The 16254-nt window shown below is 47.1% G+C and overlaps 1 protein-coding gene across 2 annotated transcripts; it reads left to right on the forward strand.

Annotated features, from left to right (window-relative positions):
- The first annotated feature begins 485 nt into the window (after positions 1-485).
- On the forward strand, positions 486-14816 carry LOC140715603 (uncharacterized). 2 transcript variants are annotated; one of them, XM_073027972.1, is made up of 4 exons: positions 486-681; positions 9329-9389; positions 10261-10311; positions 13333-14816. In XM_073027972.1, exons 2-4 carry the CDS (start codon positions 9374-9376, stop codon positions 14643-14645), a joined length of 1380 nt encoding a protein of 459 aa, XP_072884073.1. In that variant the 5' UTR covers positions 486-681; positions 9329-9373; the 3' UTR covers positions 14646-14816. The 2 variants fall into 2 exon arrangements, with proteins under 2 accessions (XP_072884073.1, XP_072884074.1); XM_073027973.1 differs by lacking the exon at positions 10261-10311.
- The last annotated feature ends 1438 nt before the right edge of the window (positions 14817-16254 follow it).

Consider the following 16254-nt stretch of genomic DNA (forward strand, 5'->3'; position numbering starts at 1 on the left):
GGAAATAATATTTTCCTGCACAAATTGAAAACTCTCTCGTAACGACTTCATCTCAGAAGAGGTAGCATCCAGTTTTACCGTGTTGTTGTCCATGTTTTTATCGCGACCCATCAGCGAATGTTCTAGATGCTCAGCCCAAGCAGGTGCTTCCTCTGATTTTATTCCCCTGTCCATTGCTGGGTTCAGGAAGCTGCTTTCCACTTCTTAAAGATTGTGACGTAGTAACAACTCTACCCCTCTAAGATCCGACAAATAAAAGTTAAAAATTCAACTGGGGAAAAGGAAGAACTAATTGCAGCCACACAGATCTGTGGTCACTCCATTAGACAGTAGGCGGAGTCTCAATCCTCGGTAATTTCTACGGTGAGGACATCTTCGGCAGAGCTTTGCGGGCTGAAGGGCCTGTATTGTGCTGCAGGATTTCTATGTTTCTAAATGCAGACAGCACAATGAGTTAAATTGAACCACGAAGGCAAAATTCGAAGGGTGAAGAATGCAGGACTGAAAGAGCACGAAGCATTCAGAATGAGCTGGAAGAACTCGTGACGCCATGGGACACGGGTCAGTCTGACATCGTGGGCGTCACTGAGTCGCGGCTGAAAGAAGGCCAGAGTCGGGAGCGTAACATCAGAGGATGGAAAGGACAGACGGGCAGGCAAAGGCGGAGGTGTGGCTCCGTTGGTAAGAGGTGGAATTACATCTTTGGAAAGAGGTGACAGCGGGTCAGAGGATGCTGAGTCTTTGTGGGTGGAGTTAAGAAACTGCAAGAGTGACAAAAACAGTGAAGGGAATCATATACGGGCCTCCAAATAGTAGCCAAGATGTGGGGTTGAGATTGCAAAGGGAGCTGGAAAAGGCATATAATAAGGGTAATGTCACAATCGTAATGGGGACTTCAATATGCAAGGGGATTGGGAAAATCAGATCGCAAGAGAGAAGGCTAACAAGAAGGCTTTTTACAGCAGCTTAGAAACATCTCCTCTGTACCTACTTCCAAGCACCTTAAAACTGCGCCCTATTGTGCTAGCCATTTCAGCCCCGGGGAAAAGCCTCTGACTATCCACACGATCAATGCCTCTCATCATCTTATACACCTCTCTCAGGTCACCTCTCATCCTCCGTTGCTCCAAGGAGAAAAGGCCAAGTTCACACAACCTATTGTCATACAGCATGCTCCCCAATGCCTTGTAAATCTCTTCTGCACCCTTTCTATAGTTTCCACATTGTTCCTGTAGTGAGCTGACCAGAATTGAGCACAGTACTCCAAGTGGGGTCTGACCAGGGTCCTTTATAGCTGCAACATCACCTCTCGGCCCCTTAACTCAATCTCATGGTTGTTGAAGGCCAATGTGGCCTTCTAAACCACAGAGTCAACCTGCGCAGCTGCTTTGAGCGTCCTATGGACTCGGACCCCAAGATCCCTCTGATCCTCCACACTGCCAAGAGTCTTACCATTAATACTATACTTTGTCATCATATTTGACCTACCAAAATAAACCACCTCACACTTATCTGGGTTGAACTCCATCTGCCACTTCTCAGCCCAGTTTTGCATCCTATCAATGTCCCGCTGTAACCTCTGACAACCCTCCACACGATCCACAACACCCCCAACCTTTGTGTCATCAGCAAATATACTAGCCATCCCTCCACTTCCTCATCCAGGTCATTTATAAAAATCATGGAGAAGAGCAGGGGGTCCCAGAACAGATCCCTGAGGCACACAACTGTTCACCGACCTCCATGCAGAATATAAACCGTCTACGACCACTCTTTTCCTTCTGTGAGCAAGCCAGTTCTGGATCCACAAAGCAATGTCCCCTTGGATCCCATGCCTCCTAACTTTCTCAATAAGCCTTGCATGGGATACCTTGTCAAATGCCTTGTATATACACTGCATCTACGGCTCTACCTTCATCAATGTGTTTAGTCACATCCTCAAAAAGTTCAATCAGGCTCATTAGGCACAACCTGCCTTTCACAAAGCCATGCTGACTATTCCTAATCATATTTTGCCTCTCCAAGTGTTCATAAATCCTGCCTCTCGTGATCTTTTCCATCAACTTACCAACCACTGAAGTAAGACTCACCGGTCTATAATTTCCTGGGCTCTCTACTCCCTTTCTTTAATAAGGGAACAACATCTGCAACTCTCCAATCCTCCGGAACCTCCCTCTTTCCCACTGATGATACAAAGATCATTGCCAGAGGCTCAGCAATCTCCTCCCTCACCTCCCTCAGTACCCTGGGGTACATCTCATCCGGTCCCAGAGACTTATTCAAATCGATGCTTTTCAAAAGCTCCAGCACATCTTCTTTCTTAACATCTATATGCTCAAGCTTTTCAGTCCACTGTAAGTCATCCCTACAATCGTCAAGATCCTTTTCCATAGTGAATGCTGAAGCAAAGTATTCATTAAGTACCTCTGCTATCTCCTCCAGTTCCATGCACACTTTTCCACTGTCACACTTGATTGGTCCAATTCTCTCATGTCTTATCCTCGTGCTCTTCACATACTGTAGAATGTCTTGGGGTTTTCCTCAATTCTGCTCACCAAGGCCTTCTCATGGTCCCTTCTGGCTCTCCTCATTTCAATCTTAAGTTCCTTCCTGCTAGCCTTATAATCTTCTAGATCTCTATCAGTACTTAGTTTTTTGAATCTTTTGTAAGCTTTTCCTTTCTTCTTGATTAAGTTTTCAACAGCTTTTGTACACCACAGTTCCTGTACCCTACCATCCTTTCCCTGTCTCATTGGGACGTATCTACACAATATTCCCTGGTCATTTCCCACATTTCTTCCGTACATTTCCCTGAGAACATCTGTTCCCAATTTGTGCTACAAAGTTCCTGCCTGATATTTTCATATTTCCCCTTATTCCAATTAAACACTTTCCTAACTTGTCTGTCCCCATCCCGCTCCAATGTTCTGGTAATGGAGATAGAATTGTGATCACAGTCTCCAAAATGCTCTCCCACTGAGAGATCTGACACCTGACCAGGCTCTTTACCCAATAGCAGATCAAGAACCACCTCTCCTCTTATAAGCTTATCTACATATTGTGTCAGGAAACCTTCTTGAACACACCTAACAAACTCCACCCCATCTAAACCCCTTGCTCTAGGGAGATGCCAATCGACATTCGGGAAATTAAAATCCCTCATCACAACAACCCTGTTATCATTACACGTCTCCATAACCTGTCTCCCTATCTGCTTCTCGATGTCCCTATTACTATTGGGTGGCCTATAAAAAACACCCATTTAAACCATCCGATTAAACGAAAGAAGATTTTCAAAGTATTCCAAAGACTTAATGCTCATATTATTTTTGTACAAGAAACTCATGTGAGGAAGGAGGACAAATATCGCTTTTTTAGGTCTTGGCGGGGTCAACAGTATCATTCGAATTCGAATGCCAAAGTTAAGGGAGTTTCAATTTTTATTGACTCCTCTATTGCATTTGTTCAACACGATATCCTTTCGGATCCGAATGGTAGATTTTTGTTAATTACGGGTTTACTCGGTAATAAAAAGGTTGCTATGGTTAATGTTTATGCCCCGAATGTGGATTGTCCTGACTTTTTTAAGTCCTTATTTACTTTTTTACCTAATTTAAATGAATATAAGTTAATAATGGGTGGTGACTTTAATTGTTGTTTAATTCCTTTGATGGACAAATCTACACCTATTCAGACTTTACCCAATAAGTCGGCCACTTGTATTAATTCCTTTTTGACTGATAATGGAGTTTTTGATATTTGGAGATTTCGTCATCCTAATGACAAAGAGTTTTCTTTTTTCTCACATGTTTATCACTCCTATTCGAGAATTGATTATTTTTTTATTGACTCTTGTTTTATTCCATCGGTAATTGGTTGTAATTATGATATTATAGCTATTTCTGACCATGCTCCATTAAAACTTTCTATTAATCTTACGGATACAGCTTTAAATGCTAGACAATGGCGATTTGACTCTACCTTATTGCAAGAACCGGACTTTATTAAATTTATGAAGGAACAGATTGATTTCTTCTTTTCAACTAATTCCACGGAGGATATCTCATGCGGAACACTTTGGGACACTTTAAAAGCGTATATACGTGGACAGATTATCTCGTATTCTGCTGGTCTGAGAAAACGCATTAAGAAGGAAACTCTTTTACTGGTTGATAAAATTAAAGAGATTGACAAGAAATATTCGACTACTCCTAGCATGGAACTTTATAAACAAAGGGTTGAACTTCAAATGGAACATAGTTTATTACTTACATCTCCGATAGAAAATCAATTAATGAAAACCAGATCTGATTTCTATATACATAGTGATAAATCAGGAAAACTGTTAGCTAGTCAGCTGAAGAATGTTTCAGTTAAACGCCAGATTACTAAGGTTCGACAGCAGAATGGGGATTTGACAGTTAACCATGATGACATAAATAAGTCTTTTCAAGACTTTTATACCTCCCTGTATAAATCTGAATTCCCTCAGGATCATAATACCATGTGTGATTTTCTCGGGAAATTGAATTTTCCAAAACTATCATCTGATGATCTTTCAGTAATAGATACTCCGTTTACGGATGCGGAAATTAAAGGGGTTATTTCCTCAATGAATTCTGGGAAAGCACCAGGTCCAGATGGGTATACAGTAGAATTTTTTAAATGTTTTTCTGATACTCTATCTCCTTGGCTATGCAAGGTTTTTGAAGAAGCAATTAGATTGGGGAAGTTGCCACAATCTTTTTATAGAGCTTCCATTTCTTTAATACTGAAGAAAGATAAAGACCCTACTGATTGTGCATCCTACAGACCAATATCTTTATTGAATGTGGATTCTAAGATTTTTTCCAAGTTGCTGGCTTCTAGGTTGGAGAAGGTATTACCCCAAATTATTTCGGAAGACCAAACCGGTTTTATTAAAAATCGCTATTCTTTTTTCAATGTTAGGAGATTATTGAATATTGTTTATACTCCTTCACATAATACTTCAGAATGTGTTATATCATTAGATGCGGAAAAAGCATTTGATAGAGTTGAATGGCCTTACTTATTTTATGTGTTGGAGAAGTTTAATTTCAGTCCGACCTTCATTTCTTGGATTAAACTGATATATCAAACTCCAGTAGCCTCGGTGTTTACTAATAATCAAAGATCTCAATTTTTTCGTTTATTTCGGGGCACTAGACAAGGTTGTCCTCTTAGTCCATTACTATTTAACATCGCTTTAGAACCTTTGGCAATTGCCATCAGAGAATCACAGGATATTTTGGGTATTAATCGTGGAACAGATATTCATAAGGTATCTTTATATGCAGACGATTTATTATTATTAATCTCTAATCCTGAGAAATCTATTCCAGCAGTCTTATCATTGTTGGCTCAATTTAGTGAGTTTTCTGGGTATAAGTTAAATCTTAATAAGAGTGAATTGTTTCCTTTGAATAGACAGGTCCCAAATTATGGTATTTTACCTTTTAAATTAGCTAATGATTCTTTTACTTATTTAGGGATTAAAATTACCAAAAACCATAAAGAATTATTTCGGTTTAATTTTTTACCCTTAATTGATCAGATTAAAGGTTTGTTTACTAAGTGGTCACCATTATCTTTATCTCTGATATGTAGGATTAATGCTATTAAGATGGTTATTTTACCTAAATTTTTATATGTTTTTCAAGCGGTACCAATTTTTATTCCGAAATCCTTTTTTACTAATGTTGATTCAAAAATTTCTTCATATATATGGCAGAATAAAAATCCCAGGTTAGGTAAAATATACTTACAGAAGACAAAGAAGGATGGTGGGTTGGCATTGCCTAATTTCAGATTTTATTATTGGGCAGTTAATATTAGATATTTGATATGTTGGTTGAAAGAATGGGATGGTCCTTTTGGCCCCCATTGGGTGAGTTTGGAAACCAAATCGGTTTCTGCTTATGCTCTGGGTTCTATCTTAGGGACATCTCTCCCTTTTGCTCTTTCTAAATTGCCGAAGCGAATTGACAACCCGATAGTTAAATATACCTTACGTATATGGTTTCAATTTCGGAAATTTTTCGGGTTGACTCAATTCGTGTTAAATAGTCCTATTGTATCTAATTGTTTTTTCCACCCCTCAATTATAGATCATGCTTTTTTGGCTTGGAAAACTAAGGGATTATTAAGATTTTCCGACTTATTTTTGGACAACTGTTTTATGTCCTTTGAGCAACTAGCTAATAAATATAATTTGCCTAGATTTCATTTTTTTAGATACTTACAGGTTAGGCATTTTTTAAGTACGGTACTTCCTTCGTTCCCAAATTCTCTGTCTTCAGATACTTTGGAAAGTTTGTTTGAATTAAACCCTTTTCAAAAAGGGCTTATATCAAAACTTTATAATATAATTATGAAGATACGTTCAGTGACCTTTGATAAGACCAAAAATGATTGGGAAAGAGAACTTAATCTTATTATTCCTATTGAGAATTGGGATAGAATTCTTAAATTAGTTAATACATCATCTATATGTGCCAAACATTCATTATTACAATTTAAGGTTGTACATAGGGCCCATATGTCCAAGGATAAATTAGCTCATTTTTATTCTCATATAAACCCTATTTGTGACAGATGTCAATTAGAAATCGCTTCTTTAACTCATATGTTTTGGTCATGTCCACTTTTGAGAAAATATTGGAAAGATATTTTTGATATTATTTCGGCGGTATTGAACATTGATTTACAACCCCATCCTATTACCGCAATTTTTGGTTTACCGATGATGGACTTACTTCACTTATCTCCTTCCGCCTGTCGAATGATTGCTTTTCTCACTTTGATGGCTAGAAGATCTATTTTGTTGAATTGGAAGGAAATTAATCCTCCCACGGTATTTCATTGGCTTTCTCAAACTATGTTATGTCTAAATTTAGAAAAAATTAGAAGTGCTGTATTTGATACTTCTATTAAATTTGAAAAGATATGGAGACCATTTATTCAATATTTTCATATGATGTAATGGCCCTGTGCCAGGCTTATCGGTTTTTTTTCAGCTTTAATCGTATGTATGTTGAGAGGATCGGAGTTGACGTCATTGATGTTTATGTATGCTCGTGAGATACTATGAACAGCCCTTTTTTTCTCTTTTTTAAAAGTTTTTTTTATTTTTTTTCTTCTTTGTTTTTTTTTCTTTTTCTTGATACTAGATTAGTAGATTAGCTAACTTTCTTAGATAGATTTTTTTTTCTCTTTTTTATACTATATATTATGGAATATCTAAACTTACCTTGTTCATATATATACTATATGGTTTATGTTTTGGGAAACTTACTTATCCTGTATTCATTGTTTATGTATTTCTTTATGTATAATGGGAGTCTATATATTTGTAATCCCTTACCATTATTTGAATTGTATCTCATTCATAATATTCTAAATATTAATAAAAAGATTGAAAGAGAAAAAACACCCAGTAGAGTTATTGACCCCTTCCTGTTTCTAACTCCATCCACAGAGACTCCGTGGACAATCCCTCCATGTCTTTCTCCTTTTCTGCAGCCGTGACACTATCTCTGATCAGCAGTGCCATCCCCCACCTCTTTTGCCTCCCTCCCTGTCCTTTGTGAAATATCTAAAGCCCGGTACTTGAAGTAACCATTCCTGCCCCTGAGCCATCCAAGTCTCTGTAATGGCCACAACATCGTAGCTCCAAGTACTGATCCATGCTCTAAGCTCATCTGCTTTGTTCAGAATACTCCTTGCATTAAAATAGACACATCACAAACCATCAGTCTGAGCACATCCCTTCCCTATCACCTGCCTATCCTCCCTCTCGCACTGTCTCCAAGCTTTCTCTATTTGTGACCCAACCGCCCCTTCCTCCTTCTCTTCAGTTCAGTTCCTACCCCAGTAATTCTAGTTTAAACTCTCCCCAATAGCCTTAGCAAACCTCCCTGTCAGGATATTGGTCCCGCTGGGATTCAAATGCAACCCGTCCTTTTTGTACAGGTCACGCCTGCCCCAAAAGAGATCCCAATGATCCAGAAATCTGAATCCCTGCCCACTGCTCCAATCACTCAGCCACGCAGTTACCCTCCACCTTATACAGTTCCTCTACTCACTGTCAAGAGGACACAGGTTTAAGGTGCTGGGAGTAGGTACAGAGGAGATGTCGGGGGTAAGTTTTTTACTCAGAGAGTGGTGAGTGTGTGGAATGGGCTGCTGGTAACGGTGGTGGAGGTGGATACGATAGGGTCTTTTAAGAGACTTTTAGATAGGTACATGGAGCTTAGAAAAATAGAGGGCTATAGGTAAGCCTAGTGATTTCTAAGGTAGGGACACGTTCAGCACAACTTTGTGGGCCGAAGGGCCTGTATTGTGCTGTAGGTTTTCTATGTTTCTCCCCTCCCTCCTTTCCTTCCCCTCTCCCATTCCCTCCACTACCTTGTGCTCCTCCTCCCCCGAGCCCATCCGCTCTTCCTCTCCTCCCCAAATACCTCCTCCCCCTCCCCTCCCTCCCCCACGCCCCTCCTCCCACCCCTCACCCACATCACAAACAACCCTCCCCAGTCTGGCCCGGGTCACAATGCCTCCCTGTCAGTGAGGGCCCTGAGGGGACGGGGGAAGGGCAGACATTGCCTGGACCCTGCCAGGGTCAGACCCCACCTCAGTCGGGTCAGAGACAGAGAGAGAGGGAACGGAAGAGAGGGTCTGCTGTGGGGAAAGAGAGCATCGAGACCTGTGAGGGAAAGTGAGGGAGAGGGAGACGGGAGGTGGAGAGACAGAACATCAGGACTGAGAGAGCCTCAAGCCCGCGACTGAGAGAGCGAGCAAAGGCAGGAGGAGAGAGAGGCCGTTGAGACTGCGAGTGAGAGAGTCGGAGAGAAGGAGAGAGAGCACCTCAGGATTGTGACAGAGGAGGAGGAGAAGCCTCAACAGGGCTCTCACCCCCTCCTCCCAATGGCTCTACTCCTGTCGTGGAGAAACATAGTGGTGGGTGAGGCAGGGAACCCCTGTTCGAGGGTGTCAGAGGGAGCAGAATGCTGCGAGTACCTCGGGCAGATCCTCCTCGCTTCCTTTGGCTCTGTTATCCTCGTTATCATCATCATCAACACCATTCTCATGGTGAGAGTCTTCAATAGTCAACACCCCCCAGATTACCCATTCTCCCCTCCCCTTCCCCCACACCCTCACCCTCCCCTCTCCGACTGTGTGTGTGTGTGAGAGAGAGAGAGAGAGAGAGAGAGAGAGAGAGGGCGAGAGGGAGAGAGAGAGAGAGAGAGAGTGAGTGAGTGAGTGAGTGAGTTCCAGCTCTCTTTGTGACCTGTGACTCTTCATTCTACAGGTTTATTCCAAGTTCCCGATCGCAGCCATTGGTCATAAACGCAAGATGGTTCAGAGAGAACGTGAGTGTTGACTTGGAAGCAACGTCATGGTGAAAGGGCAAAATCTGCACCGTGGATCCATCACCATTTCCCTCTGTCCTGGGGGGCGGAGAGGCAGAATGGGGTAAAGAGAGAGAGAGAGGGGAGGGAGAATGGTGAGAGAGAGATATAGAGGGGAGTGAGAATGGGGTAGAAATAGAGGGGAGGGAGAAAGAATGGGGAGAGGGAGAGGGGGAATAGTGGCAGAGAAACAGGAGAAAGAATGGGAGAGGAAAATGGAGAGGGAGAGGAAGGAAGAGAGGAAGAATGTGGAAGAGAGAGGGGGATGAAGAGTGACAGGGAGAATGGGAAAGGGACAGAGAGAGAGAGAGAGAGGGGGGGGAGTGAGAATGGGGTAGAAATAGAGGGGAGGGAGAATGGTGAGAGAGATATAGAGGGGAGTGAGAATGGGGTAGAAATAGAGGGGAGGGAGAAAGAATGGGGAGAGGGAGAGGGGGAATAGTGGCAGAGGAAGGAAGAGAGGAAGAATGTGGAAGAGAGAGGGGATGAAGAGTGAGAGAAAGGGAGAGAGAGGGAGAGGAGAATAGAGGGGGAAGGGAGAAAGGGAAAATGAGAGGGAGAAAGGGAAATAGAGGAAGTAAACGATAGTGAGAAGTGGGGGGGAGACGGAGACGGGAATGCTATCCATAGACACTCACTACAGAGAGAGAGAGGGCAGATGAGGAACTGTGGAAATGAGAGGGAATAACAGAGGGTTGTAGGAGGGAGTGAGTGAGTTGGAGGTTTTACAAACAAGCGAGGGGTCTGTGTGAGTTGTGAGGCACACTCCCTCCCTTGGCAAGGGGTTGGTGAGGGAGTCATACACTGACTGAGGGTCTGTGTTCCTCCGCAGGTAGGGGATTCCTGAGGCTGGAGTCCTCGCTCCTTATGGGAGCCGCAGCAGGTAAGTCCTGGGGAGGTGGAGGGGGGCGTAAATGCAGCTGATCACATCAGTCCTCCACGAGATTCCTCATCCCTCCCCTTGAGGTTCCACTCCCTCAAGGTGTTAAATCAAGAGATCTCTCTCTGAGATTCCTCAACAGGTACAACGGGTGTGTCACACAAAATGCTGGAGGAACTCAGCAGGCCAGGCAGCATCTGTGGAAAAGAGAACAGTCGATGTTTCAGCGGGACAGAAGTTCAGTCCTGTTGAAGGGTCTCGGCTCAAACCGTCGACTGTATAGATGCTGCCTGGTCTGCTGAGTTCCTCCCGCATTGTGTGTTTTGCTTTGGATTTCCAGCATCTGCAGATTTTCTCTTGTTTGGGACAACTGATATATCCCTCTGTTAGAGAACCCTCTCCCACAGTGGAGCAGTGGGGTGGGGGGGGGGAGGAGGACAGGAAGGTTGAATTGTGGAATTTTTTGGGAGCAGTACAAAGTATATATATCTCACTGTCTACAACCCTGAGATTTGTTTTCCTGTGGGCATACTGAACAAATCTATGGAATAGTAACTATAACCCAATGAAAGATCAACCAGAGAGCAGAAGACAACAAATGCAAAAAAAAAAAAATCAGAAATAAATAATGAAATAATGAGATAAAGAGTTCCTAACGTGAGATCATTGGTTGTAGAAACATTTCAATGATGAGGCAAGTGAGTGTAGCTATCCCTTTTTGTTCGAGAGCCTGATGGTTGAGGGGTAGTAACTGTTCTTGAACCTGGAGGTGCGAGTCCTGAGGCTCCTGTACCTTCTACCTGATGGCAGCAGTGAGAAGAGAGCCTGGCCTGGGTGGTGGGGATCTCTGATGATGGATGCTGCTTTCCTACAGCAATCTTTCCTGTAGATGTGCTGAATGGTTGGGAGGGTTTTGCCCCTGATGTACTGGGCCAAATCCACTACCTGTTGGAGGATTTTCCACTCAAAGACATTGGTGTTTCCATACCAGGCTGTAACGCAGCCAATCAGCACAATCACCACCACACATCTGTAAAACGTTGTCACTCTCCACCACACATCTGTAAAACTGTCACTCTCCACCACACATCTGTAAAACTTTGTCACTCTCCACCACACATCTGTAAAACTTTGTCAAAGTTTTAGATGCCATGCCAAACCTCTGCAGGAAGTAGAGGTGCTGCTGTGCTGATGCCAATTGTACGGCAAGAGATTTGGAGGGGTGTGCAGATCGCTGTGTTCAAGGGGCAGAACAGGGGAGGTGTCAACGGACCTCAGGGGTCAGTACAGGAGAGGTGTTAGACGTGGGACCTCAGGGGTCAGTACAGGAGAGGTGTCAGACGTAGGACCTCAGGGGTCAGTACAGGAGAGGTGTCAGATGTGGGATCTCAGGGGTCAGTACAGGAGAGGTGTTAAACGTAGGACCTCAGGGGTCAGTACAGGAGAGATGTCAGACATGGGACCTCAGGGGTCAGTACAGGAGGGGTGTCAGACGTGGGACCTCAGGGGTCAGTACAGGAGCGGTGTCAGACGTAGGACCTCAGGAGTCTGTGGACTGAGATCCATTTGCCCTCCCTGAATTACACAGCTCCCCAGTCATCCACAATATTAATCTTCGCCACCAATGTCACCTCATTTCATGTTGTCTGCAAGCTCACTGAGATTGTGTGGTTTGATCGGGTGTGAGGTTCATGGAAAGTTGGTGTTGTGGTCAGTGTAGAAGGTTGTCGTTGGTTACAACAGGACATTGACAGGATGCAGAGCTGGGCTGAGAAGAGGCAGATGGAGTTCAAGCTGGAAAAGTGTGAAGTGATTCACTCTGGAAGGTCAAATCTGAAGACAGGACTCTTAGCAGCGTGAAGGAACAGAGGGATGTTGGGTCCTCATGCGTAGAGCCCTGAAAATTGCAGTGCTAGATGATGGGGTGGCTAAGAAGCTGTTTGGTGTGTTGGGCTTCATCAGACCAGAGCCACGAGATGATGTTGCAGCTCGACAAAACTCTGACTGGAAAACACTTGGAGTTTTGTGCTCAGTTCTGGTCACTTCCTTACAGGGAGGATGTGGGAGCTTTCGAGAGAGTGAAGAGGAGATTTACCAGGATACTGCCCAGATTAGAGAGTGTGTCTAATGAGGAAAATTTGAGTGAGCTGGGGCTTCTCTGTCTGGGTTGAAGGAGGATGAGAGGTGACTTGACAGACGTGTACAAGATGATCAGAGGCAGAGACAGAGTGGACAGCCCGAGACCTTTTCCCGGGGCAAAAATGGCCAATACAAGGGGGCAAAATTTTCAGGTGTTTGGAGGAAAGAACAGGTAGATTTTTTGAAAATACAACCGTGCTGGGTGTGTGGAATGTGCTCCCAGAGGCTGACACATCGGGTATTTGAGAAAGTTTCAGAGAGACACTGGAAGATTGAACACTATTAAACACTACAAATTACAGTAAGTATATATAAAATAAATTAAATAATTAGAGGAAAAAGAGAGGGAAAATACTGAGTAAGGATTCACAGGTTCACTGTCCATTCAGAAATCTGATGGCGGAGGGGATGAAGCTGTTTCTGAATCATTGAGTGTGTGTCTTCAGACTCCTGTCCCCCCTCCGTGAGGCAGCAATGAGACGAGGGCTGGTCCTGGGTGAGGGGCGTCCGCAGTGACGGATGCTGACTTTTCGAGGCATCACCTTTCGAAGGTGTGCTCGATGCTGGGGAGGCCAGTGCTGAGTTCACAACTTCCTGCAACTTTTCCCTGATCCTGTGCGGCCTCGTGGCCCCGCACATCGGTCTCGCCCGAAGCTCTTGTATCCTGGGAAGGGGGTGCGTGTCGAGGGCTGGTTTTGGTGTAGGGGAGTGGTGTAGGTAGATCAAGGGTGTGTTCAGGGGGTCGAGAGTGGGGGGGGGGGTTGTCTTCTACCATGACACAAACTGAATCATGTTTCGCTTTCTCTCTCCTCCCTACCTCCATCCCATCCCTTCCCTTCTCACTCCCCTCCCTCCCCCTACTCTCTCTTCCTCCTCTACCCTCAGGCGAGCCTGCGCCAGTCCCTCCCTCGCTGCCCTCCTGCCTCTCCCCCTGCCCCTCCCCTTTGCCCCAGGCGAGCCGCGGCCTGAGTGGAGGAGATCCACCGCGGGGGACGCCCACCCCAACACCCTCCCTCGCCGACCCCGAGGAGGCAGAGCCCAAAAAGGGGCTGAGAGGCGACTCTCGCTCCCTCCCCCACACTCGCCTCTGCCCCCCTGCCTCCCAGGGGCAGCCTGCCCCTCCCTGTGGCTCCGTGAGCCCCCCCACCTCACTCGGCAGTGTGGCCTACAATGGAGGCAGCGACCAGGAGGAGATGGAGACGGACCCGCCCTCCCCCACCCCCTCTCTTCCTCACTACCCTCGGGATTACCACACCTCCCCCTCCTACCGCTCCTCCCACCCTTCCCCATCCCTCCGCTCTCGTGCCACCAACTCCCTCGTCTCTCACCATCCCTCCCTCTCCCTCGACTCTACCCATACCGCACCCAGCCTCATCTCCCGGCGTTCCTACTCCCTCGCCTCCACCCGCCCCACCCCCTCCCTCATCTCCCGGCCCACACCTTCCCTCGTCTCGTCTGTCCCCTCCCAGTCCCTTGCCTCCTCAGAGTCCACCTCCCCCTCTCCTTCATCCTCCCCTTCCCCCTGCCCCTCCGTCGTCCAGCAGGATTCCCGCCCTCCTACCTCTGTGGGCGAGGAGGAAGAGAGTGAGCAGGAAGGGTCGGGTGAGGAATACACTCCTCCGCCCACCATCCACCTGGTCCCCAACCCCCGCCTCCATCGGGCTCTCCCTCCCCATGAGGGAACCACACTTCCTACCAGCCGGTTGCCCCTCCCCTCCCCCTCCTCAGCCTCGCCCCCACACCCTCCCACTCTCCCATCGGGATCCCACCCTCCCACCTCTGAGGAAGAGGATTCATCCTCGCCCCACACTCCTCATCCGGGTGAGGAGGGAGGTCGACTCTGGGACGGTGGGTGTGTCCACCGGGTGCTCCCTCACTCTGAGGGGACGCTTCCCCGGGGTCGCCTCCCCGTCACCTCCCCCCACTCCGTCCTCCTGAGGGGAGGGGAAGAACAAGTCCGAGTGTACCGCCGGGTTCCTATTGCCCACCGCCAGCTGAGGACTCAGCCCCGGGAACAGACTCCACCCTCCCCTCCCCCTCCCTCCCGCCCCCTTTGCCCCCATCCTTCTCTTTGGCCAAAGGCCCACCACCAGGAGCCGGGAGCGAGTGTCCCTTCCCCACGGGACGGCCCACGGGGGCCTGTGTGTGACGCCAGGAACCGGGGTTCTCGGTTCTGTCAGGGGTGGGGTGAACAATAGCCCCCTCCCCCCACAACACAAATCCGAGGCATCACAAGGAAGAGAGAAGGATCCTCGACATCCCCTCCTACCACTGACACCCTACTTCCCCACCAACAGACTCTTCCCTCGCCCTGGACTCCGAACGTCTGCGGGGACAAGATGCACAGATCGAGCTCCATAACAAAATAAAGTGTCAACATTAACTGTCTGGTCTCTGGGTCGTCACTGGGAGGGGAGGGGCGAGGCGTGAGGGAGGGGTTTGAACAGGAGGATGGGGAGTGTAGGGGTTACAGAGATAGGGAGGGGGTGAGGGAGTGGTTTGAACAGGAGGATGAAGAGTGTAGGGGTTACAGAGATAGGGAGGGGTTTGAACAGGAGGACAGGGTCTGTAGGGGTTACAGAGATAGGGAGGGGGTGAGGGAGGGGTTTGAACAGGAGGACGGGGAGTGTAGGGGTTACAGAGATAGGGAGGGGGTGAGGGAGGGGTTTGAACAGGAGGACGGGGAGTGTAGGGGTTACAGAGATAGGGAGGGGGTGAGGGATGGGTTTGAACAGGAGGAAGGGGAGTGTAGGGGTTACAGAGATAGGGAGGGGGTGAGGGAGGGGTTTGAACAGGAGGATTGGGAGTGTAGGGTTACAGAGATAGGGAGGAGGTGAGGGAGGTGTTTGAACAGGAGGACAGGGAGTGTAGGGGTTACAGAGATAGGGAGGGGGTGAGGGAGGGGTTTGAACAGGAGGACGGGGAGTGTAGGGGTTACAGAGATAGGGAGGGGGTGAGGGATGGGGTTGAACAGGAGGACGGGGAGTGTAGGGGTTACAGAGATAGGGAGGGGGTGAGGGAGGGGTTTGAACAGGAGGACAGGGAGTGTAGGGGTTACAGAGATAGGGAGGGGGTGAGGGAGGGGTTTGAACAGGAGGACAGGGTCTGTAGGGGTTACAGAGATAGGGAGGGGTTTGAACAGGAGGACGGGGAGTGTAGGGGTTACAGAGATAGGGAGTGGTTTGAACAGGAGGACGGGGAGTGTAGGGGTTACAGAGATAGGGAGGGGGTGAGGGAGGGGTTTGAACAGGAGAACGGGGAGTGTAGGGGTTACAGAGATAGGGAGGGTGTGAGGGAGTGGTTTGAACAGGAGGACGGGGAGTGTAGGGTTACAGAGATAGGGAGGGGATGAGGGAGGGGTTTGAACAGGAGGACGGGGAGTGTACGGTTTACAGAGATAGGGAGGGGGTGAGGGAGGGGTTTGAACAGGAGGACGGGGAGTGTAGGGGTTACAGAGATAGGGAGGGGTTTGAACAGGAGGACGGGGAGTGTAGGGGTTACAGAGATAGGGAGGGGTGAGGGAGGGGTTTGAACAGGAGAACGGGGAGTGTAGGGGTTACAGAGATAGGGAGGGGTTTGAACAGGAGGACAGGGTCTGTAGGGGTTACAGAGATAGGGAGGGGGTGAGGGAGGGGTTTGAACAGGAGGACGGGGAGTGTAGGGGTTACAGAGATAGGGAGGGGTTTGAACAGGAGGACGGGGAGTGTAGGGGTTACAGAGAGAGGGAGGGGTTTGAACAGGAGAACGGGGAGTGTAGGGGTTACAGAGATAGGGAGGGGGTGAGGGAGTGGTTTGAATAGGACGGGG

Source organism: Hemitrygon akajei, chromosome 24, assembly GCF_048418815.1.
Source record: "Hemitrygon akajei chromosome 24, sHemAka1.3, whole genome shotgun sequence".
NCBI classification, from domain to species: domain Eukaryota; kingdom Metazoa; phylum Chordata; class Chondrichthyes; order Myliobatiformes; family Dasyatidae; genus Hemitrygon; species Hemitrygon akajei.